The 19,394-nt window shown below is 43.6% G+C and overlaps 1 protein-coding gene across 1 annotated transcript in view; it reads right to left on the reverse strand.

Annotated features, from left to right (window-relative positions):
* The window catches only part of LOC141106122 (phospholipid-transporting ATPase IC-like), a 210,469-nt gene that overhangs the window by 137,717 nt on the left and 53,358 nt on the right, over positions 1 to 19,394 (reverse strand). The window contains exons 4-7 of the mRNA XM_073596570.1: positions 18,609 to 18,722; positions 15,784 to 15,882; positions 12,907 to 12,968; positions 1,146 to 1,218 (exon numbers count right to left, since the gene is read on the reverse strand). Coding sequence (XP_073452671.1) covers positions 1,146 to 1,218; positions 12,907 to 12,968; positions 15,784 to 15,882; positions 18,609 to 18,722 — 348 coding nt within the window. The remainder of the gene's footprint in view (positions 1 to 1,145; positions 1,219 to 12,906; positions 12,969 to 15,783; positions 15,883 to 18,608; positions 18,723 to 19,394) is intronic.

The raw sequence follows: 19,394 nt of genomic DNA on the forward strand, positions 1-19,394 counted from the left end.
TTCACACTGGCATCGCACAGGAACACATGTAGTGTTCCCCTGTGATTCCAGCAAGTTCCCCTGCAGTGCGATTTCCCAGCAGATTCATTTGAATGGGCTGAAATCACACCAGAACACGTAGAAAGTAGTGCATGCACTACTTTTTTTTAAAAATGTGCCGCACTAAATATATTTTACAAAAAACCTCAAATAATTCAGATGCATGCAAGAAAATTACAAATATTTTTTTAAATAATAATCTTAACGTGATTGTAAAGCTTTCATTTTTTTTCTAAACAAACATGTTATACTTACTTGCTCTGAGCGGCCCCAAACCTCCTCTTCTTGTGCCCTGTGACAGTGCTCTCCCCTCCTCCTCTTCTTGTTGCTTTCTATGGGGGACCCACCTGCAGGCTCAGTGCGGAGCTGCGCTTCCTGCATCCATAGACACAAACAGAGCAGCTTGGCCCCGCCCCCCCTCTGCTTACTGTATTTGACTGACAGCAGTAGGAGCCAATGGAGAGACAGGCACAGCACTGGATCAAGATAGGGCTTAGGTAAGTGTAAGGGGGTGAGGAGATGATACAGATTCAGGGACATAAATTAAGGTAAAAAATGTCCAGCCTTTACAACCACTTTAATAATGATTCAATTAGCATAAGAAAAAAGAGAAAAGGGAGAAATGTGGAAGATGTAATGTTTGATTTACTGTGTGTAGAGAGGTGTAGTCATATTAGGCCGAGTTTTCACGGTTTAGAATTTTACTAAATGGCCCTTGAATCCACAGATTTTCCACGTCAGTGAATATATGTCTTGAAAAAAAAGCCACATTTGAAGATACTGAGAATGACACAGGCAAGATTGGAAAGATGGTATTGAGGTCGATTTACTTAATTAAGGAGTACAGGCTGTTCATTTAAAAAAATGTTTACTTTGCATAATGAATGGTAGTAAATGGGGTAAACCTGTGTTTACTTTAAAAACCCAATTATGTACAGTATGAGGAAAATGGGGGAAAAAAGTATTTTTGCCATCTCATGATTGGTTGATTGAGATTGAAAACAGCTTATTTACAAACTTTAGTGAGAATTCAATGTGCTAAGTGAACAAGAAGCAAAGTAAACTTTTCTGGTTGCGTTCATCACTGGAAGAAGAAGTACACTTACCGGTACAAAGTCATCTTTACGTAAGCATACAATGTCGCCAACATGAATATCCTTCCATGTTACACTTTTTAACCTGGAAAAGCAAAGAAAAAGAATGTTTTGCAACTTTTTACTCCAATTTCCAAGTATGCACACACATTGTAGTTTAAGTAGAATTTCAGCCTAAATATTTTTGTTAGTTTTAGATAAAGTATGAGAAGGACTAAACCTTCTATAGGGTTTTTATGTGTTTGCTGTATCCAGTCAGGGGGATTCGCCTCACATAGGCAGCTCATACATGGTTCGAATCTCAGCCAGTTTTAATCCCCCCGATTTAAACCGTGTGTGGGACGGCTGAATGTATTCATTTTATCCATTGATCAACTTGGGTACAACTAACATGCCGGGTTTCACCTGCGATTATCGCTAGCGACTACTATAGCTGCTAGCAATAATCACTGTCTCCTCCTGGCGGGGGCAGCGCCCTTTGTAGCTCCCCTCTGGGAAAAGACAATGGCCCAGTAGGAGGGATTCCCACATCAACACTGTCTGTGCAAATGGGTGAATCAAGCGAATTTTGCTCCGCGTATGGCCGGCCTTATTGACCCAGTGATCACCCAGTGACACAGAACAATAAAAGCCATGCAGAGGTACTAACTTTCCCTGTTGTCATAGCTCCCAACTGTTCCTGATTTAGAGGGACTGTCCCTCATTTGGAGCAATGTCCCTCTGTCCCTCTTTCCTCCTCATTTGTCCCTCATTTTGGTCTGATCCATATAGCTGTATATACAATGCACTTTTTATCTTTCAAAAAGTGTTTCCCAGTGCTAAACCTTTCTTCCAAATTGTAAATGGCTGCATTTGTACATTTTCAAAGCCAATATAAAGGAATAGTAGTGGGAAAAAAAAGCCCCTGTGGATTTAATTAACCTTTTTCTTGGGTTAATTCTCCTTTAAGGGGATGTGGCAGGGGGCGTGTCCCATACCTACATACATTTGCTGGTAGGTGTCCCTCATTCCCATCTCAAAATATTGGGAGGTATGCCTGATGTATCCATAACAAAGTTAAGTTCCACTAACTAATGCAGCCGCTACATCTAAGGATGGGTAAGCTACAATACATTTTTGCCTTTAACCACTTCCCGCCCAAGGACGTCATATGACATCCTGGATTTTCAGTGGGAATATCTGAATGACGAATGCAGCTACAGGCATCATTCAGATATCCTTGTTTTCAGCCGGCGATTCTGTGCACCATAAGAACGATCATAGTGGCAGTTCCACTGCTTGATAGTTCTTACAGGCAACGGGAGGGGACAACACCCCCCTTCCTCCGCAATCTGGTGCTTCTCCAGGCTCTCTCGTGCCATCGGGGACCCGGAGAAAGAATGGACCACCGCCGGATAACGAGCACAGAGATTTCTGGTGACCACATGGTCACCGGTCATCTCTATGACTGTCGGAGGCGCAGGTGCGACGTTATGACGTCACGTCCGGGCCGCGCATGTAAACAAAGCTGCGATCGCAGCTGGTAAGCATCAGATTGTGGATTTTTTTTTCCGATCTCATGCTTTCCAGCCTGTAGGAGAGATGTGGGGTCTTATTGACCTCGCATCTCTCCATAAAGAGGACCTGTCACTAATTATTCCTATTACAAGGGATGTTTACATTCCTTGTAATAGGAATAAAAGTGATAAAAAAAAATGTTGTATAAGAAAGTAAAAATACAAAAAAATAAAGTAAAATAAAAATAATAAATAATAAATAATAATAAATAAAAAATAATTTAAAACACCCCTGTCCCCGGTAGCTCGCTCTCAGAAGCGAACGCACGCGCTAGTCCCGTTCACATATGTAAATGCCGTTCAAACCACACATGTGAGGTATGGCTGCGTGAGTTAGAGCAACAATTCTAGCACTAGACCTCCTCTGTAACTCTAAACATGTAACCTGTAAAAAATTTTAAAGTGTCGCCTATGGAGATTTTTAAGTACTGAAGTTTGGCATCATTCCATGAGTGTGCGCAATTTTAAAGCGTGACATGTTTGGGTGTCTATTTACTCGGTGTAACATCATCTTTCACATTATATAAACAAAATGGGCTAACCTTACTGTTTTGTTATTTTTTAAATCATGAAATTGTTTTTTTCCAAAAAAAAAAAAGTTTGAAAAATTGTTGTGCAAATACCGCGTGAGATAAAAAGTTGCAATGACTGCCATTTTATTCCCTAGGGTGTCTGCTAAAAAATATATATAATGCTTGGGGGTTCTGAGTAATTTTCCAGCAAAAAAAAAATATGATTTTTACATGCAGGAGAGGAGTGTCAGAATAGGCCCAGCATGGAAGTGGTTACATTTTGATACACAAAAATGTATTCAATATAGAAGCCATTGTTATTGTACCCCTATTGTGTACCAGTGCAGTCATCACTAAGATGATCCTCACATTTCAAGATATAAAGGCAAGGTGCTGAGAAATAGAAATGGGCCAGAGAAGAATCCCAAATTTCTGTTGTGTTGCCAGCAGTGTTTATTTCGTACACAATTTCCGTCAGCTGCATGTTTTCAGTGACGAAAACAAAACTAAAATAAAATTCGAATTAAGTCAATTGATGAAAACTATGAGGAAAATCAATTCCAATTTTCGTCAACGAAGGAAAATGGAACAAAAATGTGAGGGAGGGACGTTTACCCACCTGAACTTCCGCTTTCCTCAGAACTCCGCCTCCCTGTTAAAGCCCCAGCCCACTGACAAGCTGTATTGGCTGAGAGACGCGGGCTCCCTCTGTCTGCCTGTTGCCTGGGAGTTCTGGAACAATGCCCTGCAAACCACGTGGTGAGTGTTTCCCCTGCCAGCAAAGTAGCAGTGCTTATCACTATGAAAAATAGCAGCCTCTCCAGACCAACTCTCTGCCCTGTGCATTCCCTCACTTCCATTTACTTCCCTATCCCCACTATGATATTAGATTTTTACCCCAGGAGTATATAATGAGTTTGGAAATTCTAGAGAAATGCTTCAAGGAGAAGTACAGCCAAAGCTTGTTTGGCTGGACGTCTCCTGTGGATCACAACAGTGCAGTTCGTGTTGCACTCCTGTGACCCGTTTTCAGCAGACAGCGGGTTGAAGTCTGCTGTCTGCTGATGTCCAGGCTCAGGTAAGATCGCAACAATGGAGTCGGGATCAGCCCACATACCTGGACCGGCACCCAGCTCAGCCTCTCAGGAAACCGCTGACAGCCTGAACCGGCCCCTCCTGCTCCCTCCACAGCCCAGTGCTCCAGTGAGCATGGAGGGGCAGAGCAGAGAGCCGGTGACTGCCAGTCACCGGCTCTCTGCTCACTGAGTTGTGATAACCGATCGATCAGCGATGTTAGATCACTTGGTTCTGTGTTTTAGAGGCGCCGGGAGACAGATGCAGCATTGGACCAATACTGCATCCAGTTAGGTAAGTATGATCCTGGAAAGAAACATAACCTCATACTTCCCTTTTAAATAATGCATTACAATTTAACTAAACCCATTCCATTTTAGCCGACTAAAATGTAACTGAGATTTTAGTCGACTAAAATACGACGAAAACTAAAACAATTCAGATGACTAAAATACGACTAAAACTAAAACAATTCAGATGACTAAAACACGACTAAAACTAAAATGGCATTTTAGTCAAAAGACTGACTAAAACTAAATCGAAATTTGACATCAAAATTAACACTGGTTGCCAGCATTGAAAAGGAGTGCTCTATTATTTGCACATAAAATAAAGTGATATTAAACCCAAAACCAAAAATGTAATATATATTGCAGCTTACCAATCACTAGATGTGGTGGCTGCATTTGTTTTAGTTTTTTAGGCTTTTTTCTGTTTTTACCTGGTGATCTGGCCAGTAACACACCTCTTATATTACAGTACCCTCAATCTAGATGAAGGAGCCACAGAGGCTGTTTGTAAGACCGCTGGCTGCTATCCGTCCAATAACCTCAGCCAGTGGTCTGACACGCCCAGTTGTAGTCCTCTGAAAGCAAGCAGGTAGTTCTCCTTCCTGTAGTGGGCGGAGGGGATCTAAGAGCCCCCCCCCCCCGTTCTGTGCCACCCATGGAAGAGGTGTCCTCCTTCTTCTCTCTCCTCGCTCCTCCTCCTCTGCTCTCTGCCAGTCACCGCCCCTCCACGATACCCCCCCCCCCCGCCTGCTATCTCTGTGTAGAGCGGGGATTATTATCAGAAATCACTTGTATGACACAGCAGAGATGTCCCGCTGTGTCAGGTATAGTATATGAGAACACCACTCGCTGATGTCCTGCCACCCGCTATTATTGGCACAGTGCGCTGTCAATCATAATAATGGTAGGAGGCAGGAGGTGGGACATCAGCGAGTGGTGTTCTCATATACTATACTTGTCACAGCGGGACATCTCTGCTGTGTCATACAAGTGATTTCTGATAATAATCCCCGCTCTACACTGGTGGTCCCTGACAAGCTGCACTGGTGGGACTGACATGAGGCACTGGTGGGACTGATATGAGGCAATAGTGGGACTGACATGAGGCACTGGTGGGACTGATATGAGGCACTAGTGGGACTGACATGAGGCACTGGTGGGACTGACATGCGGCACTGGTGGTCCCTGACATTTGGCTCGGGTGGTCACTGACATTTGGCACTGGTGGTCCTTGACATTCGGCTCTGGTGGTCCTTGACATTCGGCTCTGGTGGTCCTTGACATTTGGCTCTGGGGGTCCTTGACATTTGGCTCTGGTGGTCCCTAACATTCAGCACTAGTGGTCCCTGATATTCGGCTCTGGTGGTCCCTAACATTCAGCACTGGTGGTCCCTGATATTCGGCTCTGGTGGTCCCTAACATTCAGCACTGGTGGTCCCTGACACTCGGCACTGGTGGTCTCTGACATTCAGCACTGGTGGACACTGACATTCAGCACTGGTGGTCCCTGACATTCAGCACTGGTGGTCACTGACATTCAGCACTGGTGGACACTGACATTCAGCACTGGTGGTCACTGACATTCAGCACTGGTGGTCCCTGACATTCAGCACTGGTGGACACTGACATTCAGCACTGGTGGACACTGACATTCAGCACTGGTGGACACTGACATTCAGCACTGGTGGTCCCTGACATTCAGCACTGGTGGACACTGACATTCAGCACTGGTGGACACTGACATTCAGCACTGGTGGACACTGACATTCAGCACTGGTGGACACTGACATTCAGCACTGGTGGTCCCTGACATTCAGCACTGGTGGACACTGACATTCAGCACTGGTGGACACTGACATTCAGCACTGGTGGTCCCTGACATTCAGCACTGGTGGACACTGACATTCAGCACTGGTGGACACTGACATTCAGCACTGGTGGTCCCTGACATTCAGCACTGGTGGACACTGACATTCAGCACTGGTGGACACTGACATTCAGCACTGGTGGTCCCTGACATTCAGCACTGGTGGACACTGACATTCAGCACTGGTGGACACTGACATTCAGCACTGGTGGTCACTGACATTCAGCACTGGTGGACACTGACATTCAGCACTGGTGGTCCCTGACATTCAGCACTGGTGGACACTGACATTCAGCACTGGTGGTCCCTGACATTCAGCACTGGTGGACACTGACATTCAGCACTGGTGGTCACTGACATTCAGCACTGGTGGACACTGACATTCAGCACTGGTGGTCCCTGACATTCAGCACTGGTGGACACTGACATTCAGCACTGGTGGTCCCTGACATTCAGCACTGGTGGACACTGACATTCAGCACTGGTGGACACTGACATTCAGCACTGGTGGACACTGACATTCAGCACTGGTGGACACTGACATTCAGCACTGGTGGTCCCTGACATTCAGCACTGGTGGACACTGACATTCAGCACTGGTGGACACTGACATTCAGCACTGGTGGACACTGACATTCAGCACTGGTGGACACTGACATTCAGCACTGGTGGTCCCTGACATTCAGCACTGGTGGACACTGACATTCAGCACTGGTGGACACTGACATTCAGCACTGGTGGACACTGACATTCAGCACTGGTGGACACTGACATTCAGCACTGGTGGACACTGACATTCAGCACTGGTGGTCCCTGACATTCAGCACTGGTGGACACTGACATTCAGCACTGGTGGACACTGACATTCAGCACTGGTGGTCACTGACATTCAGCACTGGTGGACACTGACATTCAGCACTGGTGGTCCCTGACATTCAGCACTGGTGGACACTGACATTCAGCACTGGTGGACACTGACATTCAGCACTGGTGGTCACTGACATTCAGCACTGGTGGTCACTGACATTCAGCACTGGTGGACACTGACACATTGCACTGGTTTGCATTTATATTAAAATGCTTTGCATTTATAATACTGTAACCTATCATACCGTGTGTTATGTATGGCTTGTTGAAGTGGGCGAGTTCACATTTACATGTACAAGCCTAGTGTACCTCCCACATTCACTCCTATCCCAAGGATTCATGGGAAATGTAGTCTGATTACAGTAAGGCCTCATTCACACGAGGCGAATCTGCTCAGCTCAGCAGGACATCGCTCCATTGATCTCCACTGAGCCAGCGGATGACAGGTCTGTCTCTGCTCACTGAGCGGGAAGGGACCTGTCAGAGCCCTACTGATTCTTATGGAGGGATCGGACAAAAATGGACAGCATGTCCGTTTTCATCAAATCTCATCCGTTACGATCCGCCAGGACTGATGCGAACGTATCGCCATACGTCTGATTTTAGCGGATTGGTTTGAATGTCAGCAGACATGGTCACCGCTGACATCCATCGCTCCATAGACCTGCATGGAGCGTCCGTTCAGCTCCACCTAAAAAACTGACAGGCGCACCTGAACAGTCCATCTGTGTGAAAGGGGCCTTAGAGAGAGAGAAGAGGATATGATGAAATCTCTCTTCTAAGAGATCCTCCTTACCAGAAAAGATGATGCTTTTTTTTTTAATCAGAAAACTGACTTCCTGAAAATTCGATCAGTCATATCTCTTAAATGGTAAGAAATTTCACAAATGTCATAACTGTTAATGGGAGATTTTTGAAAATCCCGGAGTTCTGCTTCAGTGGAAACATGTCACTGGAAATACAAAGATACGTGTACATTTCTGGATTTTATGTAACAACATAAAGAATTAAAATAAAAAAGTGAAAACAGAAACAGAAACGATTACAGCAGCATGAGGAACGTTCCATTCCCAGCTTTCTTTATACAAAGATAATGGACCATACACTAGCCTGGGTATGCCCAATAGATTCTGTGTTTGTATGTTTATTCTTTTTCAAATCTAATAAAAAGAATTTTCTAAAATAAATAAATAAAGATAATGGATTATAATAAGGGTGTTGTAAAACTTTTAATGACATTTTTGGTAAGTCTGTTTAACCCCTTCCCGACGAGCATACGCAGATGTGCGTACTCAGTTTTCCGGGGTTATACCGGAATAATGCCCGCAGCTGCAGGCATCATCCCGGTACTGTTTTGTAAAACGGGCGATCGGCTTTCCAGGTATAACAACCGATGCGGCTAAAGCCACTCAGCTGTTATACCGGAGGAGCGAGAGGGGACATCCTCCCCTCCCGCCGCTCTTACCAGGCCTCCCGTTCAATCGGGAGGCTCGATGACCAATCGGCCGCCTTCGTGAGCGGCTTCATTCCAGCCTCCTAATCGTAAACACGGAAGTGACATCATGACGTCACTTCCCGTTTACTCGGCTGCCAATGGCGCCGGTTTTTAAAAAATACACAGTAGACCCCCAATCCCTCCATAAAGAGTACCTGTCACCACCTATTACTGTCACAAGGGATGTTTACATGAAAAAAAACGGGGGAGGACCAGAGGGTCACTAGACAGGGTGTCTTGTTTACATTCCTTGTGACTGCAATAAAAGTCATCAAAAAAAATTTTTTTTTTAAACAAAATTTATAAATATAAAAATAAAAAAATAAATAAGAAAAAAATTTTTTTTTAAAGCGCCCCGTCCAGGCGAGCTCAAGCAGCAAAGAAAATGCATACGGAAGTCACACCCGCATATGTAAACGGTCTTCAAATCACACATGTGAGGTATCGCTGCGATCGTCAGAGCGAGAGCAATCATTCTAGCACTAGACCTCCTCTGTCACTCTAACCTGGTAACCGTAAAAAAAATTTAAAACGTCGCCTATGGAGATTTTTAGGTACCGTAGTTTGTCGCCATTCCAGGAGTGCGTGCAATTATAAAGCGTGACGTGTTTGGTATCTATTTACTCAGCGTAACATCATCTTTTACATTATACAAACAATTGGGGTAACTTTACTGTTTGTTTTCTTTTAAATTCATGAAAGTGTCCCTTTTCCCAAAAATTTGCGTTTAAAACACCGCTGCACAAATACCGTGTGATATAAAATATTGCAACAATCGCCATTTTATTCTCTAGATTCTCTGCTAAAATATATATATATATATATATATATATATATATATATATATATATAATGTTTGGGGGCTCTAAGTAATTTTCTAGCAAAAAATATGGATTTTAACTTGTAAACACCAAATTTCAAAAATAGTCATGAAAGGGTTAAGTTGGTGAACTCAGTATACCTAAAGTAAAATTTCAGCTGTTATGTCACTTTAAATAGTTTCTTTGGGTCAGGCAGGCCAAAGTTATTTCCATTACTAAGCGATGTGACCTCCACAAGGGTCCTGTAATGGACTCTAGTAGCATTAGCTACATACAGTAAGTTGTGCTTTGTTTTGGCAGGAGTATGGGAGACTTCCCGTCTGCTGCCTGATATAAAGAGTGCCAGGCTGAGTGCTTCTCTGACATTTAGGAGAAATCTTGTGTTTTTGTCCATAAATGCAAGACTTTCTCTGATTGGCCAACGTGGAAATCGTGATGTCATCTGCCTGTCTTTCTGTCTTGGCCAGTCGGCTGGAATTCTACTTTAATTATGCCTATATGTTTACAAGTACTGTATGTACAAGTGAAAATGTTCTGTATTAGGCTACATTCACATCAGCGAGTTAGGCCAGTGTGAATTGTAGCGACAGGAATCTGACTGACTAAGCCCCATGGGTGGGGCAAAACATGTCAGGGGGCATGACCTGGAAGGAGTTAAAGTGTTACTAAACCCAGGACCCTGCATGCACTATATCTGGTCTCCCACAGTACACAGAACATGGAAATGCAATCATTTTAGTAAATATGAACTGCTAAATACCTTTTCTTATCAGAAGTATATAGCAGTCTTATGACTTCTTTCAGTGTCTGGTTAAAACTTGTGGGAGGAGTTTTCATTCTACTCTGACTGTCCTATGAGACTGCAGGACTCCTGACCCTCTGTTGACTGGCCCTGTGCTGATTACATGCACCCTCTTAAGACAAAAAAAACTCTCTAGCAATACAGACCCAACTGAGCATGTGCAGAGTGCCCCCAAGGCTCTGTTCCATCAGGAGATGGTTTGGGGACTGTGGAAGAAGGGGAGAATCAGAGGAGACAGGATCAAACAGTCTTTTTACACAATGCAGAGGATTAACACCTTAGGTTTCACAGTGAGTGTAACAAGCATGTTTTACTGCATATACACTTTACTTTAAGCTTAGGCTGCTATCATCTATTACACACTGGGCTTGTACAGTCTGCGGTGGCTGAAATTTTTCTCTACTTGTTCTGTGGATTACATGGAGTCAGGGCAGACACTTAGCTTGACCTGCACCCTCAGTGGAACAGACCGAATTGGGGACATAGATGTCGGAGTGGAGACCCTGCGGTTCTGAGTGGCTAGGTGCGGGCACTGGCCCTGTTCACTATAATGACAGGTCAGAGGTGGCCGCTGCTATTCTTGGCTTTCTGCACAGCCAACAATTATGTGTGGCTATTCCTGCTGGAAGCACTTTGTCTGTGTTCAGTAGAGATCAGTGCAGGTAACTGCTGGATGTGCGGACAGCTGCGAATAACTATGGCTGCCAGCTAGAAGCCACCTTCTGTCTGACGAGCATTCTGGAAAGCCAGCAGCAAACCAGCTCCTTGTCAGCGCGCTGATCAGAGTATGATCAGAGTATTCTGGAGGGGGGGCCGTCCACCCTGTCGGAACACAACATCTCAGCGGAGAAGATCGCTGTGCTAATGTCAGAGCTGACAGTTTTTTCATTCAACCCGCTGGGTTGAACGGAAATAAACGAATGATGTGTACCAGGCTTAACCACTTGCCGATCAGCCACCATCATTATACTGCGTCAGATCAGCACCATCCCGCGAGCCGTTGTAGCTATACGTCGGTCGCTTTAAGCGGGATAGTAGGTGCGTGCAGCAGGGGCGCCGAGCTGGGAACCACGATCTCTCATCTCCTATACAACACTGTATCCTGGCCTAGGCCAACAAGGCCCAGGCCTAGGCCAACAAGGCCCAGGCCTAGGGCAGCACTTTGCAGGGGGGCAGCATGGAAAGAGCGCCAGTCTTATGGGGCGGACTGGGCTGAGAGGCAAATTAGTCTAGCACCCCCATAAAGTGGCTGCACTGCTTCCAGGAGGCGGGCGGCCGACATTCCGCAACTGGGGGGGGGGCACCTCTTCTAATTTTAACTGTCCTATCATCCTGGACCACAAACCTTCCTCACTGTGCTATATGTTTTCTGCTGCACCATTGGCATGGTTATATCTTCTTAGTCCTCTCCATAATGTGCATAAAGTAGAACTATAGGCAACACTTTTTTTTTTCATTTTGGATAAAATAAGGGAGGGTTATAGCCCCTGTCAGTTTATTTTTTTACCATCCCTGTCCCATTGGATAGATTTCCCTTCACTTCCTGCCCCATAGCCAAACAGGAAGTGAGAGGAAATCTATGCAAATTAAGGGAATCCATTCCCCCTCCCCCCCCCAGGCTCTCAGAACTAGTGTGCCAACTCGAAAATTTCAGGGCAGGTCTTAAACAGCAAGGGGTGTGGCCATGACAAGAAGGGGTTATTTAAATTAGGGGGTGCATAAGTTTAGTCAGGCCTAGGGCAGCACAAAACCTAAATTCACTACTGCTCCTATAGTCAGTCCCATCCTTCACAGTTAGAACACACACATAGGGAACACAGTTAACCCCTTGATCGCCCCCTAGTGTTAACCCCTTCCCTGCCAGTGACATTTATACAGTAATCAGTGCATTATTATAGCACTGATCGCTGTATAATTGTCAATCCATCCAATGTGTCCACCATAGTGTCGCAGTCTCGATAAAAATCGGGGCAAATTACAATTATAGCAAAAAGTACAATATATTGTGTTTTTTTTCAAAATTGACGCTTTTTTTTGTTTTTAGCGCAAAAAATAAAAACCACAGAGATGATCAAATACCACCAAAAGAAAGCTCTAATTGTGGGAAAAAAAGGATGTAAATTTTGTTTGGGTACAGCATTGCACGACCACGCAATTGTCAGTTAAAGCGACGCAGTGCCATATCGCAAAAAATGGCCTGGTCATTGAGCAGCCAATTCTTCCGGGGCTGAAGTGGTTAAATCTTCTATGTGAATGACGTGGCCTTACTTGCAATTTGCAATTATTTGTGTTTAATGTTACTAGATCTTCATGTGAACTATCAATGTTTTGTAGCCCCGTGGGATCCTGTTACTAAAGCACCTCTCTACAAAAATATAAAGCAGAGAAAAAAGTACAAAAAAATCTGAGGTGTTGTCTTTCTTCACAAATACACATACCACTACAGTGACATTTTCATAACATACTTGAAAGTATGTGCCATCTCTCACCTTTGCCCTTGTAGGATTTCACTCGGTTTACTGTTAATCAGGTTATCACTTCTATGACGAGACTGAAAAGCAAGTAAGTCTGATTATCATTTGATAATGCATACATGGTCTGTTGGAAAAGTTTTAGTGCTTGAATGTTCCTTAAAATGAAAATGTTCCTTAACAAAAAAAAAAAAAAAACACACGTTATACTTACCTGCAATGGTTTTGCACAGATACACATACTAGACCTAAATGAGTGGTTAACCCCTGCAGTGGGGACACATCCCCACTGCAAGGTTTAACCACTCGTTTAGGTCTAGGAGGCACAGAAAAGAAGATTTACTTACCCACTCCACTGCCACTGGACTGACCCTCGCGGTGTCTTCTTCCCCATGATCCAGCGGACTAAGATCCTGATGTTGTCAAAACCAATGCAGGTTCCATTGCCCTGCATTGGACGTGATGATGCTGAGGGACAATACTCTACAGCAGCATGGGGGGGGGGGGGGTTGCACCATCTGCTCGGAGAGCATAGAATCAGGTAAAGTAAAAGTGATCTGAGGGTCGTAACTGTCCAAAAAAAATCCAGAAGATTTAGGGGCCCTGGGTGGAGACTAGAGGGTTGTCCTTGTGAACAGTTTATGGCTACCCCCCCCCCCCCTTTTTCCCCTTTTCTTTTCCACATTGAGTACTTTTACTTACTTTTATTTAAGGGCTGTATCAGGAGCAGGACTCTGGTTGCTGCTTATCAGCCTTTGGTTTCCCCTCTTACTCTACCTTCGGCTACTTCTTATTCTTCCTTTCAGGAACCTCATTTTTCTTTAGTTTACTGTTCTCTACTGTTTCCTTCTCTTATACCCCCCCTTTTCTCGCCACCTTTCCAGTAGTTGAATTATGTTATTAATAATTAAGTTATGCTTCGATCATTGCTTTTTCATTAAGGTTATGCTACTTTTAACTCCAAAGATCTACCTATTGTACCAAAGAGTTGTCTATGCCCTTGAATGTATGTGCCGTATTATCTTGATACATCTAATCTTCTATGTACCAACTGCAATTTTGTTTTTTATTGTTTATACTTTTTTTATATAAAAATAAAGAATATCTGTTAAAAAAAAAGTGACCTAAGACCTAGATGAGGGGTTAATCCTTGCAGTACGGGTGCAGTCCCATTGAAAGGGAGAATTTTCAGATTTCTTGGAGTTGGGTTTAAAGATGTGTACAGCTAGGGCCAGAGAAGACAAGAACTTGGGTTTGAAGGTAGCCTTTATATAGCAACAACTTAGTAAGATAGAAACAAATGGTGATTTTGCACTGTACAAACAACAAGCCATGTAACATTGGGGTTGATTTCTTAAAGACAAACCGGCTGTTCACTTTGCAAGAGAAATTGCAATTTTCAAGGGAATTATCACCTTAGTTTAGCTTAGTGAAGGTGGTGAAATTTCACTTTGCAAAGAATATCTAATCACATGCTGGGGAAAATTCGCTTGCAATGGGGTTGGGTTACTAAAGGCAAATAGACTGCACTTTGCAAAGCGTAGTTGCACTCTGCAAGTGCAGTTGCTCCAGAGCTTAGTAATTGAGGTAAAGCTTCACTCTACAAAGAATACCCAATCACGTGCAAGGAGAATTGAAAAAACAAAATTTTTGCTAGCACATGATTGGATGATGGAAGTCAGCACAGCACCTGCTCATTTACTAAGCTCTGGAGCAACTGCACTTGCAGAGTGCAACTGTACTTTGCAAAATGCAGTCTATTTGCCTTTAGTAAATCAACCCCATAGTTCCAGTTGCAGCCCATCCATTAGGGGCGCATGGACGCCGCCCCACCATCCATGCGTCCGGCCCCTAATCTGCATACAAGGCCGGATGCATGGATTCCAATGGGGGGTGTGTTTTTTGAAGCACGTGATTAGAGCCAGAGGCTCTAATAGGCTTTCCCAAGGAAAATCTAATACATGTCAGGAATGTTTGTCTTATTATTTCAAGAAGATGTGAACAAATGAATGGGGTGGCAACTACATGGCAAATGAGGTTTAATGTTGAAAATGTAAAATAATGCATTTGGGTGGCAAAAATATAAATGCAATCTATACACTGAGGGGAGAACCTCTGGGGGAATCTAGGATGGAAAAGGACCTGGGGGTCCTAGTAGATGATAGGCTCAGCAATGGCATGCAATGCCAAGCTGCTGCTAACAAAGCAAACAGAATATTGGCATGCATTAAAAAGGGGATCAACTCCAGAGATAAAACGATAATTCTCCCACTCTACAAGACTCTGGTCCAGCCGCACCTGGAGTATGCTGTCCAGTTCTGGGCACCAGTCCTCAGGAAAGATGTGCTGGAACTGGAGAGAGTCCAGAGAAGGGCAACAAAGCTAATCAAGGGACTGGAGGATCTCAGCTACGGGGAAAGACTGCAATCACTGAACTTATTCTCGTTAGAGATGAGATGCTTGAGAGGGGATATGATTTCAATGTACAAATACCATACTGGTGACCCCACAATAGGGATAAAACTCTTCCGCGAAAGGGAATTTAATAAGACACAAGGGCATTCACTAAAATTAGAAGAGAAGCGGTTTAACCTTAAACTGCGTAGAGGGTTCTTTACTGTAAGAGCGGTAAGGATGTGGAATTCGCTTTCACAGGTGGTGGTCTCAGCGGGGAGCATTGATAATTTCAAGAAACTATTAGATAAGCACCTGAACGACCACAACATACAGGGATATACAATGTAATACTGACATAAAAACACACACACATAGGTTGGACTTAATGGACTTGTGTTTTTTTTCAACCTCACCTACTATGTAACTATGTACCTATGTAACATTTTAGCATGCACAAAAGGAAGGTGATAGAAGAAAATTCTGAGATGCTTTGCTTACAATATCATCTGATATGTCTCGTAGACCTCGTACTACCAGAAGACATATGAGCGGTATCACAATGATGTGCGCAGGCTGGGTTGAAATCTGCGGGATGCACTGTAAAAAATGTAAATGTATAAAGTGAAAAAAAAGGTTTTTTCTTTTTAGCAAATGTCTAATTTTAATGTGACACATAATGTTATGCAGCCATGTATAACAGGATACAACAATTTTGAGACGTTAAAGCTGAACCTTTTACGTGATTCTGTGTGTTGTATAAGGCAGGCCCTATGCACGTTTGTTGCCCAAAAAGAAGCTTTTGCTCTTTTTCAGGCAACAAGCTACGCGCAATTTGTGAAGGTGCAGTTAGCCGCGATACTATGGGTATTTGAAGTGCCATTGAAGGTACACGATTAAAGATCGTGGGCAGAATCACAGCGAAGATGTGAACAGGGCCTAAGGTCTAGGGTTTATCGAAAAGTAGATCCACTCCTCTGCACTGCTAGACTGGCCCTTGCAGCCTCTTCTCCGCTATGTTCTTGGACTCTAAGGTCCTCTGACTTCATCAAGACTAATGCAATGTCCATAACTCTGCACTGGATGTGACCCATCAAGGGAAAGTCCACAGCCAGAGCAAGGGGGAACGCTTTATGGCAGCGGAGCAGAGAATTGGGTAAGTAAAACTGTTTTTTATAAAGATGTGCATTACAATGCAACATGTTTCCATTTTATCACACATCAAGCGTTTTTTCTTACAAAATGCTGCTGCTCCTGTATGCGCTGGAAGTGGCAAAACGGTAATTTTGATAGAAATACCTGCTAACTTGCTGTTGGTCAATGAAAAAGCAAACCCAATTTTTCTTTCTTTTTTTTTTTTAATTTACTAATAGCAGTATCCCTCCAGCCATCCTGGGTAATAACAATGGTTCTCTCCATAGATACTATAGAACAGTGATTCCCAACCCTAGGGTTCCTCCAGAGGTTGCTAGGGTTTCCTTCAGCATTGGGAAATTTCTGCCTCTCAAATAAGTTCCCACTGACACCATTGATCTTTTTAGCTATCTGTAAGGAGGTAATTCTTCTCAATGACCACAAGTGTAAGGACCATTCCTCTCACTGACCATCACACTAATGTATCATGAGTTGTAGATTTCCAAATTTTTAGCAGGGGTTCCTCGAGACCGGAGAACTATTTCAAGGGTTCCTCTGTGTTGATAAGGTTGAGAAAGGCTGCCATAGCAGATGTGTAGCCATTAACCGCTTGCCGACCGGCAGAAGGGCATGTACAGGCATATTAACGTACCTGTATGTTGCCCTTTAAGAAGCGGTTTGCGGGCGCACGCGCGCCCGCCGCGAGCTCTGTGAGTGTGATTGTGGGTCCCGCGGACTCTATGTCCGTGGGGATACCCGCGATCGTCTCACGGAGAGGAAGAATGGGGAAATGCTCCTGTAATCGGTAGCGGTGATCAGTGTCGTTTCACACATAGCCCATCCCCTCCACAGTTAGAATCACTCCCTAGGACACACTTAACCCCTACATCGCACCCTAGTGGTTAACCCCTTCACTGCCAGTCACATTTACACAGTAATTGATGCATTTTTAATCGCACTGATCGCTGTATTAATGAATGGTCCCAAAATAGCGCCAAAAGTGTCCAATCTGTCCGCCATAAGGTCGCAGTCACGATAAAAATCGCTGATCACCGCCATTACTAGTAAAAAAAACAATTATTAATAAAAATGCCATAAAGCTATCCCCTATTTTGTAGACTCGATAACTTTTACGCAAACCAATCAATAAACGCTTATTGCGATTTTTTTAACCAAAAATATGTAGAAGAATACAAATCGGCCTAAACTGAGGAAAAAAAATGTTTTTTTTTATATATTTTTTGGGCATATTTATTATAGCAAAAAGTAAAACATAATGCGTTTTTTTCAAAATTGACGCTATTTTTTTGTTTATAGCGCTAAAAATAAAAACTGCAGAGGTGATCAAATACCACCAAAAGAAAGCTATAATGCCCTGTACACACGGTCGGATTTTCCGATGGAAACTGTGTGATAGGACCTTGTTGTCGGAAATTCCGACCGTGTGTTGGCTCCATCACACATGTTCCATAGGAATTTCCGACACACAAAGTTTTAGAGCTTGCTATTCCGATCGTGTGTACACAAATCTGACGCACAAAGTGCCACGCATGCTCAGAATAAATTAAGAGACGAAAGCTATTGGCTACTGCCCCGTTTATAGTCCCGACGTACGTGTTTTATGTCACCGCGTTCAGAACGATCGGATTTTCCGACAACTTTGTGTGACCGTGTGTATGCAAGACAAGTTTGAGCCAACATCCGTCGGAAAAAATCCATGGATTTTGTTGTCGGAATGTCCGATCAATGTTCGACCGTGTGTACAGGGCATATTTGTGGGGAAAAAAAGGACGTCAACTTTGTTTGGGAGCCAATCGCAATTGTCAGTTAAAGCGACACAGTGCTGAATCGCAAAAAGTGCTCTGGTCTTTGGGCAGCCAAATGGTCCAGGGCGGAAGTGGTTAAGGGGCAGGTCACGTGTTATTTGTAGGGTTACCAGGTGAAAATAAAGGACTTATTGCCACAATGCACACGTGTGAAAGGACCCTCAGTGTTTGTTTTTAGATTTAGATATGTATGTATTGCACAATGTAACTGTCACAAGTAGAGTATGAGTTGGTTGCATCACTTAGGTAGATCATGTAGAGTATAGCTAGCCAAGGTATAAGTTTAGGCTTATTATTACTTAAAATGCAAGACTTTTTTCAGGTGTTTTTTTTTTTTTTTGTAAGTTGTAGAATGCTTGGGCTTACCTGTAAAAGAATCACCAATGTAAAGTAAATTACATGGGCCTGATGGTACTGCTCATAAAGACTCAGAGGTAGAAAATTCAGCAGATTGTACTTGGAGGTTTTAATCGAATTGTCCTGTGTGGGAGAAAAAAAAACATGAGGCTGGCTAATTCTTTTTTTTCCCATTTAAAGGGTTACATTTTAAATCTTGCTATCCCAGCAGTATTGAAAATACCAAGTTGTGTCCCAGGGTAGACTTACATTTGTACTATTAACTGGTACCAGGCACAATTCAGGATGTGTAATGTGAGTGTTCTGAACCCTGCCTGGGACCGGTTAATCGTGCCACCCCCAAGACCACTTGGAAGAGGTGCTCCTGGGTGCAGTTCACTTGCAATCTGGTATGGTTTCTTAGTTCCTGCCTTATGTAACTATGTAATGAAACAGGGATCGCTGGTCTGGTTAGCAGGAGAGTGTGCCCGGGAACACTTCCTTACAATTCAATGTGGGTGCAAACCAGCAGAGCAGTGGGGAGGAGGGAACGGTCCAGTTTTACAGGCCTGAGTTTAAGTACACTCTAAATATAGTACCGTATGCATTACATTTTGTAGTATTTGTTGGTTAGCAGTGTGTTAAACTGTCTGCAACACAAACTATTACATTTGCATGACTCATCATACAAGCTGTGGATGAGTGAGTCTTGTTTGGCTGAAGAATAAAGCAAACAGCATTTCTTGACCTTTTTTTGGTCGCTGCACCCTTCTAACAGTATGCAGTCTAAAATGAAAATAAAAACCTACATTTTAC

Source organism: Aquarana catesbeiana, linkage group LG01 (genome assembly GCF_042186555.1).
Source record: "Aquarana catesbeiana isolate 2022-GZ linkage group LG01, ASM4218655v1, whole genome shotgun sequence".
Taxonomy (NCBI): Eukaryota; Metazoa; Chordata; class Amphibia; order Anura; family Ranidae; genus Aquarana; species Aquarana catesbeiana.